Source organism: Mesoplodon bidens (assembly GCF_964165515.1).
Source record: "Mesoplodon bidens genome assembly, chromosome: 2".
Lineage (NCBI taxonomy): Eukaryota > Metazoa > Chordata > Mammalia > Artiodactyla > Ziphiidae > Mesoplodon > Mesoplodon bidens.
The window spans coordinates 105,595,614-105,615,171 of NC_138177.1; the positions used below are offsets into that span (position 1 = coordinate 105,595,614).

At 37.1% G+C, this 19,558-nt stretch overlaps 1 protein-coding gene across 4 annotated transcripts; it reads right to left on the reverse strand.

Annotated features, from left to right (window-relative positions):
- LOC308628452 (cell division cycle 7-related protein kinase) lies at positions 1–18,971 on the reverse strand. Of its 4 annotated transcripts, none has more exons than XM_081255372.1 (10): positions 18,591–18,865; positions 17,989–18,180; positions 9,841–9,924; positions 7,891–8,026; positions 4,453–4,546; positions 4,225–4,367; positions 3,046–3,298; positions 2,329–2,424; positions 1,392–1,570; positions 1–566 (listed from the first exon to the last, which is right to left on the reverse strand). In XM_081255372.1, exons 2-10 carry the CDS (start codon positions 18,098–18,100, stop codon positions 470–472), a joined length of 1,194 nt encoding a protein of 397 aa, XP_081111498.1. In that variant the 5' UTR covers positions 18,101–18,180; positions 18,591–18,865; the 3' UTR covers positions 1–469. The 4 variants fall into 4 exon arrangements, with proteins under 4 accessions (XP_081111498.1, XP_081111499.1, XP_081111497.1 ...); XM_081255371.1 differs by lacking the exon at positions 18,591–18,865 and adding an exon at positions 18,875–18,971 and having other exon boundaries at positions 2–566; XM_081255373.1 differs by lacking the exons at positions 2,329–2,424; positions 18,591–18,865 and adding an exon at positions 18,875–18,971.
- Between the last annotated feature and the right edge of the window lie 587 nt (positions 18,972–19,558).

The following is a 19,558-nucleotide window of genomic DNA, read 5'->3' on the forward strand; positions in this document are numbered from 1 at the left end:
GACAACTCTTTCAGGCTATAGACTTTTTTCTTTTTCAAAAATCTCTTTAATGCTATTATATTGTTTTCACAATAACAAAAAATTTTAATCAAACACGCAATCATATGTGTATCACAGAAGAATTTTCAGGTATTAGACAAACATAAAATGTTGAAAGTCTTACATTAGCAAATACTACTAAACACAACTTTTTCCCCCACAAGGGTGATGTTAAAATTATTCCTGGTAAAATCATCTTGTAAACAGATAAGCAAAATGCAATCTATCGGGTAAAAAAAAAAAAAAAAAAGGAAACACTAGGATTAGCAGCTTTCATAAATAGCACTATCTCAAAAATGGGAATGCCACACTGCTAGAACCACTTACATAACTTAGTTAAAAGCAGCAGAGCTCAAATTTAATCATAAGTAGACAAAAATCATAAAATAAAATACACTCACGGCAACCAATTTAACTGGGTTCTGTATTTCTAGTGCAACATACCTGTGGTTTGGTTGGGGCACTTTGTCAAGACCTCTGGTGCTCTGAATCCTGGTGTACCTGCCCTAGGTGCAACCTGTTGCCGCCTTATGATGATGAAATAAGATTTTTCTAGTTATGTAAAGTTTAATTATTTAAGACCAAAAAATAACATTTATCAATTTAGTTCACAGTAAATTCTACCTTGATATATATATAAATAAAAGTTATTACAAAGCAAATGATAATCCAGTGTGATGAAAATCCTGGATTTTGTTTCTATAGGTCTCTCCCCCCACACCAGTTCCCAGGCCTTATTCCAGAAGGGTTTTAAGGTAACTTCCAGGCATAGAAAGAGGTAGTATATGGTAAGAACATAACAGAAAAATAGAATACAATGGGAACTCTGAGGTATAAAAATTTATTTATGTTTGGAGTGATTAATTTCTGAGATACTTGTTCACTTGTATACTTGAGTTAATCAGGAAAGGCTCATGAAAGCTTATAAAAGTCTTGAAGGGAAGAAAGAAATTTATGTGGCAAAGAGTTGGAGGTGGGAGTGAGAGAAGAGTTCTAATATTTGGTTCAGGTTATTCTACACAGGCAGGAATAAAGAAAGAAAACAAGATTAAATCAGCAAGTAAAACATGAAATTCTGAAGTTTCATAAGAGCTATCCCTAACCCTACCAAAATTATTTGCATGTAAAATCAAATATGTTTTCCAAAGAGCATTTGCATGTCAAGGGAACAAATATGACAATACTTGTCATTTGCTCTTCAAGGTACCAATCTGCATTAGTGCCTATGCAGTTCACAGAACTGCACTGTTCCCTTTCACTCACTCAAATCAACTGTCCACCAAAATCAATGCAATTTCTCATCTTGTCTGGCAGCATGCTGGTGATTTTATAGCACCATCAAAACACATTACCTTGAAAGGCAAATACTGCAGACTTTATCTGTTGCATAACAGTCACAGGTCAGGTTAGCTGGGCAAGAACTGGCAGTTTTCCTCATCACACTACTATTCATAACTTTTGTAGAAATAGCCTTCTTTTTTGTTGCTAATTTTCGAGATAGTAAATCCACAGTCTTTGACTGCTTCATAAGCTGTAAAAGGAAAGTCATATTCTCTATTTTCATGGCATTTAACATGATGCCTTTGAGATGCTAGTAGAGCAAAACGCAATAGGGGAAGCATAACTTTCAGAACTGCTTAATGTGCTGTTGGATTGTAAATAAACACTCGTCTATCAAAATATTTAAGGTCTTTTTAGGTTACTGTGTTGAATAAACATATTAAAAATTTACTAACCATTCCTAGTTTGGTGAATATTTGAATTACACTTTATTAGAACTTTTCCTGAAATGTTATAAAACAATTACATTCTAGTGTCTAACTCCATTTCAGAACTGTAAACTGCACAATTACATTGGCTAAAATCAGTTTTAATTTGTTCCTCATGCTATCTAGCTGCTACAGGATATCATACGTCAATTTAAAACCACTTAACATTGATGATAATTTTGTAAATTTTACAAACATCTTTACGCTATCAACTGTGTGTCAGAAATGTGTTAGTTGTTGGGAGCTCACGTTCCAGCCAATGAGAGAAAAGTACTTAACCTTCTAAATGTTCCTTTAGAGAAAGAGCAACAATAGTCAGCTAATCAAAAATGACAAAAAATTCCAAAAGAAAAGTTCAGAACTGGAGAAAATGAAAGCACTGACTAGATGCTCGAAGCAGTAATACCTTCTGCTAAAGCAAAACTCTTAAAAACTTACTGATAATAAAAGCTAGCCATTCCCCAAATTCTCTCCAGTGTACAACTGACTGATGATTGCACTATTAAGCTACATTACTTACTTTCACTGCAGGGCTCTCATGTGAAATGGAGCTGTGTATATTGAAATTTCTTTCTCCAAAAACAGAGCGCTGGAAAGAAAGGCCTACAGATCCCTCCTACAATACCAACAAAAACAAGGAAAATAAGGATTATATCTGTAACACTTTCTGCCAGCTGTACTCTGCTATAGTTTTGAAAGAGTTAAGAGACATAAAACAAAAACAGCTGCATCCAAGTCATTCTCAGGCACCAAAACACTTCTGTGAAAGGAGAAAACAGTCTAGACAGAACTCTTAACCCTCATACAATGTTAACATAGTCCACAAATATATATAACTAAAAAATTATAAAACCACCTGCATGGATGTTACATTTTGCTGTGCAGCTAAAATGGAGATAGACACTTCAGAATTTTTCCCCTATAACTAATGCTTTCTTTTAAAAAGGATAATTAATATGAACTTTATAACATGCAGGGAAAATTTATTATTTTCCGTTTTTGTTATATAATGCAATTATAATGACAAAGACATTATAAATCTACCAAGCAAAATTTTCAGTTTTGAAATCATAAAACAATCCATTGTAAATCTTAGTGAAATCTAATCAATTGAATATATAACACGTGTAAACAACATTGTTTTTTTGTTGCATTATCCTAGAATTATAACTCCCTCTGTTGAATGGAGTACATTTCTAAAACCATATTAGTACTTAAGAAATAAAACACGTAGAACCTTTCCATCTTTTCCTTGTTTAATCTGAATCTGTGCATTTGGGTTGGGCCTTTTAACCGCAGTTTTTGTGGTAGGCTGCTGATCCAGCTCCTTAGGTGCTGCTGGGCCGCTCAATGAAATTTTGTTTCCGGTGATTACACAGGATTTATTTTGTGAACAGCTTTCCTGCTGAGCTTCAGACTGGACAAATTTGAGAAGCTCTATTTTAGTATCATGGGTTCCTTGGGCCAAACCAAAGTCTACCAAGGCATACCTATGAAACAAAAATAAGCACTTTTACTTCTCTGTAACAAAGCTTAGTTAATATCATAATATGCTCAAACCATATTCACACAGAAACTGTATTCTTTGGGGGATAAATTAAGGATTTATAACATTCTTGAAAAAAGAAAAGTAAGTTTTACAGACAAGGTAAGGATTTAATAGCTAACTACTGAAAATTAAGGAAAGACGTATCCCACACAAGAAAACATCTTTTCTCCCCTTCTTCCAATGGCTTGTGCAGACAAGGCAACAAGGAATGCAGGATGTAAACACAATCCTTTGTCCTCTGATGGTGGCAGAGATGGCATCATAGCAGATAATTTTTAATTAAACAAGTTTAAAAGAAAAATAAATTAAAACCATGGTTTAAAAATCTGATTAATTAAAGAAAAAATTAAAAGTCAGGAATACAAAACCCCAAGAAAAGAAGTTATGTTTCTATTATCCTTATTATACTCAATATGAGCCATTATATAAACAGCAGTTTTTAAGTTTTCAGCTTACAATGCCTCTATGTACATAATCAGCATAAAAAATGTTCAAAAAATAAAACTTTAGTGTTGAAACAAGAAATTGGCTATCATGTGGTCCAATCCCCTCATTTACTAGGAAAGAAAAATGAAGCACACAGATAAATGTATAAGGTTAAACAAACAAACAAACAAACAAAAAACTAGACCCTTTCTAAGTCTCTTAGCTATTTCCACTAAGCCATGGTACACCTCATGACGTACACTGTTTTACTAATACAATTTTTTTTCTCCTTGAGGGTATTTCCCTTCCTCAACCACAGTGAAAATCTGAAACAGAAAAAGATGTGTGTGGCTGTTGCAGGATGCTCTGCATCTAAGAGATGGACCCCACAGCATAGATTCAGTCAAGTATAAGTATTTGGTGGTAACTTTCCATACTTACTTTCTCAAGCGCCTATTATATAAAAAATTGCTGGGCTTAACATCACGGTGAACAATACCAAACTGATGAATGCGTTTCAAAGCTTTGAACAGATTAAACATATATTCCCGTACTTCTTGAAAAGAAAGAGAATTCAAAATGTCCTAAAATAAAGTTATGAATAAGGTTATAAGATTGTTTTCAATGAAATATTTAGCTAATAAAAATTCAAGAAATATTAAAACCTACCAAAAAGGACTCATGTTCCAGATATGGCATAGCAATAACCACATGATCATTTTTCCTAAAGCAGTATTTAACTCCCATGACATTGTCTTGCCCCCTAGTGGAAAAATGCACAATGAACTTCAGAAGAAAGGTCAAATGAACTGAAACTTTATGCAGTTTTTTTAAAAATGCAACTTTAGCAATGCATAAATAATGCCAGAAAACTAACTTAAAACCATCACCATATAGGAGAGATTACTCATTTAACTGACTTATACAAGATAAAGGGTTTTTTTTTTTTTAAACAAACACGGTACCAGTTATGAGGTTATAATTCAAAACGAGATAATTATAGTTTTAATTGGGGAGGTGACAGAATGGGAAGGAAAAGATGAATAATAAAAATGAATTAACAAGACTTAGTAGCAGATAAGATGGTAACAGTAATAAATAAATCAAGTAAAAATTAGTAATAGCTAATATTTATTGAACATTCACTACATGCCAAGCTCTGATCTAAGCACTTCACACCTATCAACAAATTCACTTAATTTTCACAACAACCCTATAAGGATGGTGCTGTTATTTCCTACCCCCCCCCTTTTTTTAACATATAAGGAAACTGAGGGACAGACAGGCTAAGGAACTTCCCCAAGGTAACTCAACTAGTAGGTCATGGAGCCAGAATTTGAATCTAGGCAGTGTGCTCCAGACCTAGACTCTTAACCATTATACTATACTACCTCAGAGAAAGGTGAATAAAATAGGGTAAACTGGATTTTCAGAGTTTTGAGACTGAGTAAGTAAAACAACATGGATACCCACAAAATATGTAGAGAAAACAGGAAAAGAAGCATCAAAAACCAAAACCTCATCATTCTGATAGAGATATCTAGATACAAGACTATATCTTAAGTGAGAAGTCAAGTGTAAGCCAGTGACAATATTATAGATAAATGATACCTAAAGCTGTGAAATTATTAGAGAAGAGAAAACTGAGCCTTGGAAAAGTCTCATGTTGGAGGGCAAAATAAGGAAGGAGCAGAAAGCCCAGATAGGGACATCCGCAAGTGAGGAGTTTTCAAGGAAGGGGTGATCAACAAGGAGGTCAATTAGAATAAGGACTGAGGGAAAGCTTTCAGTCTGGCAAAGAGGAATTAACTGGCAAAAAGGAATTAACTAATTTTCAGAATGCAGTTTAAGTGGAAAGGAAGAGGCCAAACAGGATTTAAGGAGGGAAAATAGTATATAATGGAAACAGAACATAAAGACAATTTTCCTGAAATATCTGTCAAAGAATAGAAACGAGTACGGGAGCTAGAAAGGAAGCAGGATCAGGTAGACTTTTTTTTAGCATGCACATTTTTGAACAACAAGGAAAGAAAAAGTGGTAGAGGGAGTTATTTAAAGTGTGGCAAAAGGAATAATCTTATTCAGGGGACTAGAAGGTATTATGTAATCATGCCTTATAGAAGCCATCTTATTCTCTTGTCTTCTATAATAAACAGAGGGGTAAAACAAATTAATAGGCGTGTTTATTCATTCAATAGATATTTAGTGGGCACTGTTACTTGACAGACACTATGTTAGACATTAAGGATGAGAAGGTGAATTAAAATTAACATGATTTCGACATTAAGTATGAGAAGGTGAATTAAAATTAACATGATTTCTGCCCTCATGGACTTTCCTAAATAGTGGGCAATATGGATAATAAACCAGGTAACAAATAATGACAAATTATGGTAAGGGTTTTGAAAGATATCAAAAGGTGCCGTGACAATAAAAAATAGAATCTAATTCAGAGAAGGCCTCTTTGAAGTGGTACCATTCTTGCTCAGAGCAGAAAGATGAGGAGTCAGCATGCAAGGACTGGGAGGGGTCTTCCTGGATAGGGAAGAAGTATGGGTAGTGGCCCTGAAGTGAGAAAGCTCTTGACACAAATTTGAGGAGCTAAAGAAAATAGAGCACAGTGAAGGAGGTGGAAAGACTGGCATGAGATAAAGCTGGATTTTTTTTCCAAGAACATTGGGAAACCACTGAAGAATTGTTAAGTAGTGGAAGTAATAGTATCCAACTTATATTACATACATACATATTTCTATATTTTAAGGATCACTCTGGCTGTTTTGTGACTATGGGATTAAGAGGGGAAGAGAAGAAGCAGGCTATTGTAGTAATCTAGACTTGGACTGAGATAGCAGTTGAGAAGACAAAGATATGGATGAGATTTTAGATATGTTTTGGAGGCAGAATTGCCAGGACATGGTGATGGAGTGGACTAGGAGAGAAATGGAGAAATTGAGTGTGATTACTAGGTTTCTGGCTTGAGTAACTAGGTAGACTGTGGTACCATTTGCTGAGATGGGTAGATGAAAACAGATTGTTGCAATAGGTAATTTTGGGGGCAGATGAAGGTGGATTAAAATTTAGTTTTTGGCATGTTAGGTTTGAGGTGTTTATTAGGTACCCAAATGGAAATATCAAATCGTCAGGTAGATATATACAAATATGCAGTTAAGAGGTCTGAGGTTAGATATACACTTATGGGAATCATTACTATATATTTAAAGCCACGTGGAATACATGACACCACCTAAAGAAGTCTAGAGAAAGAAAGCCCAGGATCACTGAGGAACTCCAACATTTAGGTGTCAGGTGGAAGAGGAAGAACTGGCAAAGGATACTGAAAATGAAAGGCCAAATAAAGCAGGAAGAAATCAAGGAGTATATGGTAGTACAGAAGTCAAAAGACGATGGTTCAAATCAATTATGTTAAACACTGCCAGGAGTTCGTGTGAACAGAAAAAGGAACCGGCAAAATAAAGTCATGGTTGCCTCTAAAGTAGTTTCCGTTTAGCATAGAGGACAGCAGCCTCACTGTGTGTGTGTGGCAAAAGGCGGGTGTGGAAGTGAAAACAGTCTGTGCAGGTAATTTTTGAGAAGTCTGGCCATGAAGGGAAGCAAAGAAATGCTGGAGTAGCTGGAAAGGGGATGGTGGTACAGGGAGGATAAGAGACACTACATCACGTCTCTATGTTGACAGGAATGACCTAGCAGAGAGAAACCAAACAGGAAGACATGCCAGAGGATTCTGTTGTTCAAAATAAAATATGAGATGAGGCTGTCAATATCTGGGGAGATGTGAAATATGAGTTCCCCATATTTTTAAAAATATCTACACCATGGAAGCCAAGGTTTATGATTTGGCAGGAAGATTAGAAAAAGAAGTGGTAAGAGAACAGGAAGTCAAGCTGAGCCTCAGGAGAAATCCACTTTAAAAATTAATATAAACTTAACTAGCCATTCCAAGATTAGCGGAAAAGTGCTAGCAAACTGCAAACACCTGACTGAAGAATATGTTTAATCAACAATCTCATCATCCCTATTAGATATCTACTTAAAAATCTTAAAAATTATATACAGCAGTTCAATTAAAAATATCTTTAAATTGCCTACCCAGCCACTGTTAGGCACTGAAGCTCAGCTGCAATTCTTACAGGATGACTTGTTGGAATTAAGTGTTTCAGAGCAATTGTCTCTTCAGGTCCTACTTTTAACTGTGTTGTGGCCAAATACACAGAGCTGAAAGTGCCTGTAAAACAATTTATTAGATTTTTCAATATTTGGTTTTTAAAAATGTTTATGAGACAATGCTAAAATAGTTCTTAAAAACTGTTTGGAACCCATAAAATTATCATAATCTGTCATCAATATTTTAATGACACTGAACACAAAAAGCAAACACATTTGTAAATATAACTTATTTTCAATTTTTAATACATTCTTAACTGTCCTCACATCTTTAGGGGGTATATTAATTCAGCAAAGCTATACAGTAAATCTGTTTAACTGAGTTAGCATAAAATATTTCCATGGTATGACCCAATCTACCAAGTATCTTTCTACAATATTATCATTGGAAATTACTTTCTTAAGACTTGGATTCAGTTCTGTTAGAAGTAAAAATGATAACAGTCTTAGGGGGAAAAGGAAACTACATTTTTTATTTTAAAAAGTTTTTTTAAACTTTTAAATTCACCATGAAAATAAACAGAAAAAAATATAAGATGTGGTGGTCAGTTAAATCTGAGAAATACTGAGTTAAAGCAAATTGATAGATTATTTCTAGACCTTTAATGTACTGAAGTACATCATAAATAACCAAAAGGGAGCTATACATGCTATAGTTTTCAAACTTATTAGCCTTAGATTACACTCCACTCTTCCCTCTCTCCAGGAATAGTTAGCTATTTGTTATGAGGACACCAGTTTTCCAGAACAAAGTTTTTGAACACTAAGTCAGTATTCAAAAAAAGGTAAGAAAAAAAATGTAAAGATTTGCTTCTTACATCCCAAATCATCTCATCTTCTAATCTCTCTGCCCTCGCTGATTCAGCCTTTTCTCATCTCACACTTTCCATTGTGAAAAGCAAGCAATGAATAAATGGAAGTTTTGTTGTTTTTTGGGTTTTTTTTTACTGTTAAATTTTTATTTACTATTTCTCAGTATAGTCACTAAAAAGTTCTATTATCTTTTATCTTCTCAATCCCTTCACATCTGTCGGCCAAATTCACCCTTCATTCAATCAATATGATTTCCAGTCTCTCAATGGTATTTACGTAAATACTGACTATCCTATAAATATTGTACCACTTTATTTTTATCATTTTGCCATGAAAAATTGCCATTGTTCAACATACAATTCCACCTAAACGCAATGGAGAAAGAGAAAAAAGATTCAGCTTTCCCTGATCAAATCCCCCCACTTAAATCTTAAATTTTTTATTTTTAATAATTATCATTAATAATGTATTATTAATATAGCAATACTTTTTTTTAAAGCAAGCATCTGCCTTTTTTAAAAAAAATTTATTTATTTATTTATTTATTTATGGCTGTGTTGGGTCTTCGTTTCTGTGCGAGGGCTTTCTCTAGTTGTGGCGAGCGGGGGCCACTCTTCATCGTGGTGCGCGGGCCTCTCACTGTCGCGGCCTCTCCTGTTGCGCAGAGGCTCCAGACGTGCAGGCTCAGTAGTTGCGGCTCACCGGCCTAGTTGCTCTGCGGCATGTGGGATCTTCCCAGACCAGGGCTCGAACCTGTGTCCCCTGCATTGGCAGGCAGATTCTCAACCACTGCGCCACCAGGAAAGCCCCCAGAAATACTTTTAATAGTATAAAATTATAAAGGTTAAAATAGGACTGTTCATTTTATTGTAAATATTTATTTATTCTTAGATTCTTTCCAAGGAAAAAAGAAAAGCTGATAATTAGTAATATAACCATGGTCTTAGTATTTTTAAAAGGGGTATTTTTCTAATAAGAAATAATAATGAAAATCAAGATTATACAAAGGAAAACAGGAGGAAAAAAAGCTTATAAAGATAATGAAGTATATCTCCAGATTACCTTCTCCAATTTTGTCCTTAATCTTAAACACATTACCAAGCTGTGGTACAGCTTCGTAAAGCTTCTGAATATCTTTCTTAACACCTATCAAGGAAAAAAGAATTTAGGTACAATTAATTACTTAGGTTGAAAAATCTCAATAAAATAATTTCTAAAACATAAGTAATTTACATTACAAATAAAAATATCTATAATAAACCTTAAACTCATGATAAGACTAAAACCCCATCAAGTTGCTCTAACTCACACACCTCCTGAAGAGACAAAACTGCAAAGTAACTGAATCACTCACACCCAACTGCTGCTACTCTGAAATTACATACTAACATATAGATACATTGTCACTGCATAGAGTACAACACAATGAAGAGGCTAAATTTAAAAAATAACTAAACAATTTGTGCTGCCATCACTAGATGGCATGACAAGGACACAATGCAATCTTCTTGAAAACTGTTTCTATCCCCCAAAGATACAAAATCTTACAGGCTTGGAAAAGTTTTACATATTGAATATTCACAGTATACTCTAGAAAGAAGGTCTACTAAAGGTCTCAAGAATGTTAAAAAAAAACATTTTTTAAAAATTGTCCCAGGGCTTCCCTGGTGGCGCAGTGGTTGAGAGTCCGCCTGCCGATGCAGGGGACGCGGGTTTGTGCCCCAGTCCGGGAAGACCCCACATGCAGCGGAGCGGCTGGGCCCGTGAGCCATGGCCACTGAGCCTGCGCGTCCGGAGCCTGTGCTCCTCAACGGGAGAGGCCAGAACAGTGAGAGGCCCACATACCACACACACACAAAAAAAATTGTCCCAATTACCAGTAGTATCCTATATCTTGACAGCAGAAAAATCATTACTTTTAAATAAATATAAGCTCTTTACAAAAACCTACATGGTTAAAATTCAGAGGCAATAATACAAAATGTGATAAACTACTGGATACAAAAAAGAACTACATACTTAAGAGTCCTCAGATTTTATTACAATATCTAGGCCAAGCATCAGCTACTTTTAAAGTTATAATAACACTCTGCATCATGCAACAGTTTTAGGCATTTTCAAAGCACCTTCACACATATTATCTTTTCAGATTTACATAATAGCACTGTGATATTGGGAGAACAGAAATAATTATCCTGATCTTTCAGAGAAGGAATCCATATTCAGGGAAATTAAATCACTTGTCCAATTTCACAGAGGTACTGCTGGTAAGTTTATAGACTCACTCATTTAACAAACACTGTTTTTAAAAATGCCCAGCAACTGGCATATTAAAAATACAAATGAACAAAGGTGGTGGAAGCCCCTGTTCTCTAGGAGCTTGGCCTAGTGGAAGAGACAGATATTAAAAGCTCACTTTTAATACAAGATTTTAACTGTAATGTTAGAGGAATGCACATATTACTAGGTAGAAGGAGGGAGGGGAATGAACACTCCTGAAGGTGCCAGGAAGCTTCAGGTGACTGTTAACCTGTGTTTTGAAGCATTCACCAAGTAGAGAAAGTGCAAGAAGGCATTTTAGGAAGGAACTACTATGTATGCAAAGACATGGAAAAGGAAAAAGGCATGGGTTATTGTGGAGGGAGGGGAGAGTAGGAGAGATAATAAAATTCAATGTGGCTGAGGAAGGAAAGGCAGAGGATGCAAAGGAAGGCCATGTAAAGTTTTTAAGCAGGAAGATGACAAGTGGAGGATAAATCTGAGGTGAAGAATACTAAGAATACTAAGCGGTGGAGATTAAATAAGAGGCCAAGAAGACCTAATCCAGTAGCCTTTCCACTATATCACTCCATCTAAGGTAATGGGAAGAACTTACTTAAATTACCCTCACCTTCCCATCTACCTTGCAGGTGAACTGGAGAAGCTTCATGGATTTCAATATAACAGGCAATATAACAGTAATCCTGTGAACCAGTTTTGGAGATGAGAGGCCTAAATCAAAATGCTGGCTCCACTATTACCCAGCCGGTATGACCTTCCTAGAGCACACAGCTTATCCTCTGTAAGCCTTAATTTCCCCATCTATAGAAAAGGGGGCATAAGAGTACCCATGGCGCTGAAATACTGTGAGGATTAAATGAAATAATATACATAACACAAGGGCAGCTTCTAACACAATGCCTGACACACTGTAAATATGAAATTATACTGGTGATTCTTATTGTTGTGGTTACTATTATTAACATTATTTCTTTAGGGCTTTTGCTCTTACTATTCCCTCTGCTTGAAATCCTCTTCCCTTATAACTTCATATGGCTGGCTCAATTGTCACAGTTTCCTCTGACATTGCTAGTTAAATTCGCGCTCCTCCCATTATCCACATTATCCTGTTTATTGTCTTTGGAGTTCTTGTTCACTATAAAATTATCCTGTTTATTTATTTGTTTGCTGTCTGCCTCCTCCCACTAGAATATAAGCTCCACCAGTACAGGCTCCCTGTCGGTATAATTCACCACAATGCACTCAGCTCTTAGAAAACTGCCTGGCATGTTTGTTGAATGAATGAATTCTTACTATCATCATGGTTGTTCAGAGACAGCTGTAGGAAAAAAGAAAAAAACAAAAGTTTACAAGTTACAATAGAGTGAAGCCAAAGACAAAAGCAATCACTTCACCATCAGCTACCGCACTACTTCTCTCTGGAAAACAAAACCAAGGCCTGAGGGGAAAGCTGGCTTTCTAGCAGTAATAGTTGCCACAGTCAATTACAATCATTCCTAATGAGTGTCAAGTCCAACCAGCTTCAAATTCCAGTGTCATAGGAAAGGCATCATGAAAAGGCACTACAATGATTATTCAATTTGTTATTACATTTCTTTGATTCTAAGACACAATTTTGACTCTGAAATTGGGATGCAACTTACAACTGTTGCTGGCCAGCATCAAAACTTATACAATAGGTGTCAATGACCTGAAGAAAATTCAAGAAATCACAGAGGAGCATTCACATTTAATCCTTAAGAGCCAAATGGCTATAGGGAGGAATAGTAGAGGTGGTGAAGTAGAAATCAAACGTAGGCCAGCTCCACATAACTGGGCTGTTCTTAAGAACTCATTAACAATGGCTTTTTTTTTTTAAAATGAATTCTTCGAAGAAATTCTGCATCACTAATGTTTGGGAACAGGGACTTCCCTGGTGGCGCAGTGGTTAAGAATCCGCCTGCCAATGCAGGGGACATGGGTTCGAGCCCTGGTCCAGGAAGATCCCACATGCTGTGGAGCAGCTAAGCCCGTGCTCCACAACTACTAAGCCTGCGCTCTAGAGCCTGTGAGCCACAACTATTGAGCCCGCATGCTGCAACTACTGAAGCCCACGCGCCTACAGCCTGTGCTCTGCAACAAGAGAAGCCACCGCCGTGAGAAGCCTGCGCACTGCAATGAAGACCTAATGCAGCCAAAAAAAGAAAAACTAATGTATGAGAACAATATTATGAGGGGAAAAAAACAGGATATCAACAAGTCTGAGTATAAAAAGTGATTCAGAAGAGACAGATCTGAAATGTTTATGTTTCATTTCATGTATGTCCCAGAGATAAACAATTATTTGTCTAATTACATCTAAAAGAACTCTTCCAATAACTATAAAAAAAATTCTAGGTGTTAAGGAAAGCACTGCCACAGTATAACTGGCAGTATTTCTGAGCAGTACATAAAATAATGGTGTATCTTACAATTAATGGTGTTTAGGTATGAAAAAATATTTTAAGAACCATTTGTGGTCTTTTTATTACTAAATGTATTGAAGTGTTTGTGTGCATGCTTTGTTGTATATACATGATTAATTACACCAAAAGCTTTGTAGTAGGATGATATAGTTTCATGTGGCTATTTAAATTAAAATTAAATTAAAAATCAACTTCCTCAGTCACATTAGCCACATGTGACAACATACAAACATTTCTGTTAGTGCATAAAGTTCTATTGGACAGGGCTGATATAGAAAAAAGCCTGAAATCTAAAGAGTCTGGATTCAACTCCTATAATTAAACCACATTAGTGTTCAGGTTTTTAACCTTTAAAACAAAGGAACTGGATTAGATGAACTTTACCTTCCAACTACAATATTCTATGCTTTTCCTACGAGTTCCACATTTTGGAACTTCCCTTTGCATAAACATGAGCTGGCAGTTAGTAGTAGAGATGCTGGTTAACTGTTAGAAATAACCAGGAAGAAAATATAAGTAGTAAGAAAATACTGTAATGCAAGGCCATGTGAATGACTACACAAGCTCAATGTGCTTCCACACCACCACTCACTTACTATGCACTTACATATCTCTACAAAACTCAAACTATGTTTATATTAAGGTTTCCTGTCACTGCAGAACAACTTTGATGTTTCTGAACAACAGAAAAATTTCCTGACAACCAAAGTGAATCAAAAATCCCCAGATTATGAATTGGGAGATGAAAGTAGACAATGAAAGAGAGTACTCATATCAAAAGCTAGAAAATACTACTAAAGGCAGAGACCAATGAATATATACTGTGAGGACTGGGGAAAGACCCTGAAAAGTCCACAAACTAAAATATTATTTAGGTCTTCATTAAATATTATGAAGGTCTACGCTTCTGTTTTGAAATTTTAAGCGAATTTTCTTTCTGCTACATAATATATCCAAGTTGGCTACAGCAACAGCATCCTTAACTATACTCCCTGCTTTCACCCTCATCTTGTTCCACATAAAAGCCAAAGAACTACCTCCTTTCCTCACCCCTCTCTTCGACTTCACTCCCATCACTCTCCCACTTCCACTCACATGACCTCTTAGCTATTTCTAAATGCTAGGCACACTCCCAGCTTAGGGCCTTCGTACTTGCTGATTCCTCTGTCTGGAATGCTCTTCCCCAGATACACGCACAGTTCACTCCTTCACCACCTTCAAGTCCTAGTTCAAATGTTACCACACTGAAGCCTTCTCCAACCAATTACACTTACTAAAATCACAATCTCCTCTCCCAATACCTCCTATCTCCCCTTTCCCTCTACATTTTCTTCACAGCACTAATCACTTTTGAACATACTATTTATTCATTTTCTATCTCTATCCACTAGATTGAGGGCACTGATTTTTGTCTGTTTTACGAACAGATTTATTCCTAGCACCTAGAAAGGTGCCTGCACATAACAGGCATAGACATTTAAGAAATATTCATCATACAAATGAAATGTTTTCAATTACTTACCATGGAGTAAAATTGACCTCCAGGAATATATGTCATGTTTATTCTGGGGTTTCACGTACTGCCTAAAATAATGCTTCCTATAACTAGGGAGATCATATAATTTAGCCCAAACTGGGAGAGTCTTCAGAGTGAAAGGGGGCACTAATAATTGCACTGTGACAACAGGCATAAAATGGATCTGTCTCAGGCAAACCAGGACGTTACCTATAACCCACTTTAGAATCGTAGGCTAAAAGCATCCATATAACACAATGAAAGCAAGCCTTCCAGTACAGTTCAACAGTATGGAGGAGACATTCAGTATATATACAGTTTATACTTCATTCTTTCACTGAAAAGATCTTTATCACTTACCAAACTTGGCATATGGTAGATACTTAAAAAAACAAAAGCCTGCTGAAAGAATGAAACAATAAATATTTGAGCTAATACTTTGCCAGGTACTTTGCTCACTGCAGCATTTTTCTTAATAGGAAAAAATGGAAAACAATCTAAAGGTTCAATAAGAAAAGGCAATTAAATAAATTATATGATACCATGCAGTGGAACATTAGGCAGTCCAAGCGCAGAGTATTTAATTACATTAAGAAATGTTCAAGATATATATTGCTAAGTTAAAAATGGAGATCAGAAATAAGTTGGCTGTGATCCTAATTCAGTTTTCTTAATTTTTAAAATTTTATTTATTTATTTATTTATTTTGCAGTACGCAGGCCACTCACTCCCGTTGCGGAGCACAGGCTCTGGATGCGTAGGCTCAGCGGCCATGGCTCACAGGCCCAGCTGCTCCGTGGCATGTGGGATCTTCCCAGACCGGGGCACGAACCTGTGTCCCCTGCATCAGCAGGCGGACTCTCAACCACTGTGCCACCAGGGAAGCCCCCTAATTCAGTTTTTTAAAAAATGTATCTCTGTATGCACAGGAAGACCAAAGGAATATAACAAAATGTCAACAGTAGCAATATCTGTACAGTGGGATATTTTCTTACTTTGACTTTCTGTATTTTCTTCAATAAGCATGTATAATTTTTATCAGAAAAAAAGTTATAAAAAGCTGACAAATATCCCAAAACAAAGGGTCATACTATGCAGGCATTGTACTAAAAATTTTACTTTATATCCTTTGGATGAATGATATCTAATCATTCAACCTAATATTTTCAGGCACCTACTATGTGTTGAAGACTGTTAGGCTCTGGGAATACAAAGATATATAAAAATCCCACCATTCAAAAGTTATTACATCAAAGGAGAGTAAATCACATTAGATCATGAGACAGTTATGTGCCTGGATTTCATCAGCTTTACTCCTTACTCAAGTTATGTTTTTGATATAATCTTAGCTTTTATTAAGGGTCAAATAAAAAAGAACCATATGAATAAAATTTCAGCATGTTTTATAAATTATCAAAGGTACTGTTTATAATGTTCAATGTCCTGTTACATATAAAAGCCACCAAACTTTGGAATTTTGGAATAAAATTCACACCACTCTTCATTTCCTAGCAGGTTTTCAGAAGAGTATTAGAATAGTAGTTTTTACCTGAACATATGTTAGAGCCAAGTCAGATTCATTCATTCATACACTCTGCCTAATGCACAATGTACATCAGGAGCTATACAAGATACTGCCTTCAAGGACCTTATAGTATAACTGAAGAGACAGAATACACAGAGTGCTAAACAATACAAGAATAATAATAATATAATGACTGTTATTGTATTACGTGTCTGATGACATAGGGAAAGGTGAACCATGAAAAACAGGTAATTGCAAGAAAAATGGAAGGCAAGAGGGAAAGCATCCATGAAACTGGATGAAAGTGGCATTTTAAGATTATTCTAGTGGCAGTGTACAAAATGAACTGGAGGATGAAAAAAGAAGTGAAAGCAGGCAGTTTAAGTAAGAAACTTCGTTGTAATTCAGGAGCCAAGTGTAAGGGAATGAATTAATGTGGTGAAAGTGGGAATGCGAAGAGGCAACACTATACATACTAAAAAGAAGTACGATAAAATTGGGTGACTGGATGAGGGGAGCAGTTACAAAGCACAAGTCAAAGATAACTCTAAAGTTTTAAGCATAGAAACTTTAACTGGAATAATAGTGGCTTTCATCAAATAGGGATATCAGGAATGGTACTCATTTTAACATCAAAGATCAGTTTACCCTTAGTCAGAAAGCAAAAGTATGGGATGTCATATTCTTCTAGGGTCGAGTTAAAGTCTATTTTGTAGTGTATAAGTATATATCATGGATGAAAGGTCAAAATTAATATTTTTGAAAAAGCACTAAATATCCTTAAGACAAAGACAGAAAAGAACATTTAGCTACATTTTAAGAAAAGAAAAAAAAACAACAGTCAGTTGGAACTCCTATTTAACCAATGTTTATTAAATGCCTGCTATGTCCCAGGCACACTGCAGGAATGAAGGTGCATGTTACAGTGTACAAGATCAGGCATTGTTTGACCCTCTCCTTCTCATTTCAAGGTCTGGGTAAGGGTGAAGCAACACTTCATGATGTACACTGAGATACAGTCCTTCATTACTGCTACAAACATTTCCTTTACTTTTGTCAACTAATTTTGCCTTTGAAGATGTAAGTTAAAGTCCCTCCAATGCCGATTTCTAAATTCAAGCTTAATGCAATATGGTGATTAGAAGAACACAGGTCTGGAAGAGAAATTCTAGTTTGGGTAGCAACAAACTTTGTGTTCTTAGACAACGACTAATATTAGACTGTAGCAACTTCATCTGTGAAATGACATGGTTGGACTACAATCCTCCTTCTAAAATGCAATCCAATCCTAAATCTAGATCTTATGAAGCTTCACTGATTCGTAAAATGCTCCTATATAAACATACAACTCACTTTAAGATTCAGGACGTGTTTTTTGTTGTTTGTTTTTAAATAATCGAAATTACAGAATTGTTGCCTGTACATCTTTGGCAATGAACACATACCTGGTAGTTTAAAATTCTGCTCATGTTTTTTTAATGAGCCATCCGCCAGAAACCGGCCACGAGGAGAAAAAGCCTTTGGCTCCTGCATCTGAATCCCCAAAGAAGCCTCCATCGCAAAGCGACTGCGGCGCAAAACGCCAGCTAAGGGGTCATGTCCACAGGGGGAGCAAAGCAGCTGTGACACTCGGCAAACTGGAGAAGATGAGAAGTTTAAATCACTCAGTGAACTAAGCACTAAAAAATGCTACTGTCCCCAAAGGGGCAAACAATTAAAAACGCACCATATGTCCAAATCCCCAAAGGAAGGAAAACCGTGAGCCATTTCTAAGGATTCCATGGGCTTCACTTTCACCTCCCAGAAACACCGGCAGGGGGCCGAAGGGAAATGTGCCTAACAGAGGAGTCTTCCTGGCAGCCGCCTTCAGGGGCAAGGGCGGCGGTGGGAACTGCAGAGGCGTGGGAGAGAGGCCTTAGTGGGGAGAGCGGTTCCACCTGAGAAGAGGGCTTGGAGGAGGAGATCGTTTGACTGTTGAAAGAGAGCGCCAGGAGGCTTGTCCAAGGCCCCACGCAAGCTGGCGGAGAACTGATACGACATGGCTCACCAGCGCCGGGCGGAGGAAGAGAAGGGGGAATGAATGGGATCCCTAGGCGAGCGCGGATTGCGAGCTCCGCGGGGAAGGACCTTCTTCCCTCAGACTCCAGACCGAACGGGATGCTTAGTGCGCAGGCGCACGACTTTCCCGCCGCAGGTCAGCGGGATCCGAAGTGGGGGGTGGGGGTGGGGGTAGGGAGGTAACTGCGCCGCGAAGAGACCGAAGTCACAATCCAGAATTCGTTTCTAATCCGTCACAATCCCGCGCCATGGAGCAAACCGTCGGAAACTCACGGTTTAAAGGAATACGACTCCTCTGGCTCCCCAAATGCCTGGGTCGCCGCCTCCGAGAGCGTCCACCTAGCGAGTCTGCCAAACGCGCCTGCGCAACACTTCCCGTCTTGCTGCTTCTAATTGCTCATGCGCACTGTAAATCCCTGTGCGCCGCGTTATCTGCTACTGGGCGCTTGCGCAAGCGGTTTGGGTTTCTTCCCCAAGGCTGTGGCTGGCTGAAATAACGGTTACAGATATAAAGTCCGAGCATAATCCTTTACTAAAAAATAGAGTGAAACGTAAGGTTAAGGATCTAACAGTATTTTCAGGAAAGAGGATAATTCAGAGACAAAAGTCTTAGGTACTGGAGTCGTAACACATCCCGATTTACAGAGACATTGGGCACGCTGAATAAAAGACATTCATTTTCTTGACTCCCAGCTTCACTTGTTTTTGTTGAGTGCCCTACTTCTCCGTTAAAAGCAAGCAAACAGAGAAAGGCAAGTACTAATGGTTTATGGCTGTATTCGAAGAAATGAGCCCAGTGACATTCACTCAGTCAATCGGTCAGTCAGTATACATTTGAGCCCTTGGCTCTGAGGCTGGTTTCTAGAGGCTGGAGTTACAGCGGGGAACACATGATAGAAAAAACCGCCATCCCTCTATGAAGCTAAATTCCAGTGAGGCAGCGGCAATAAACAAACA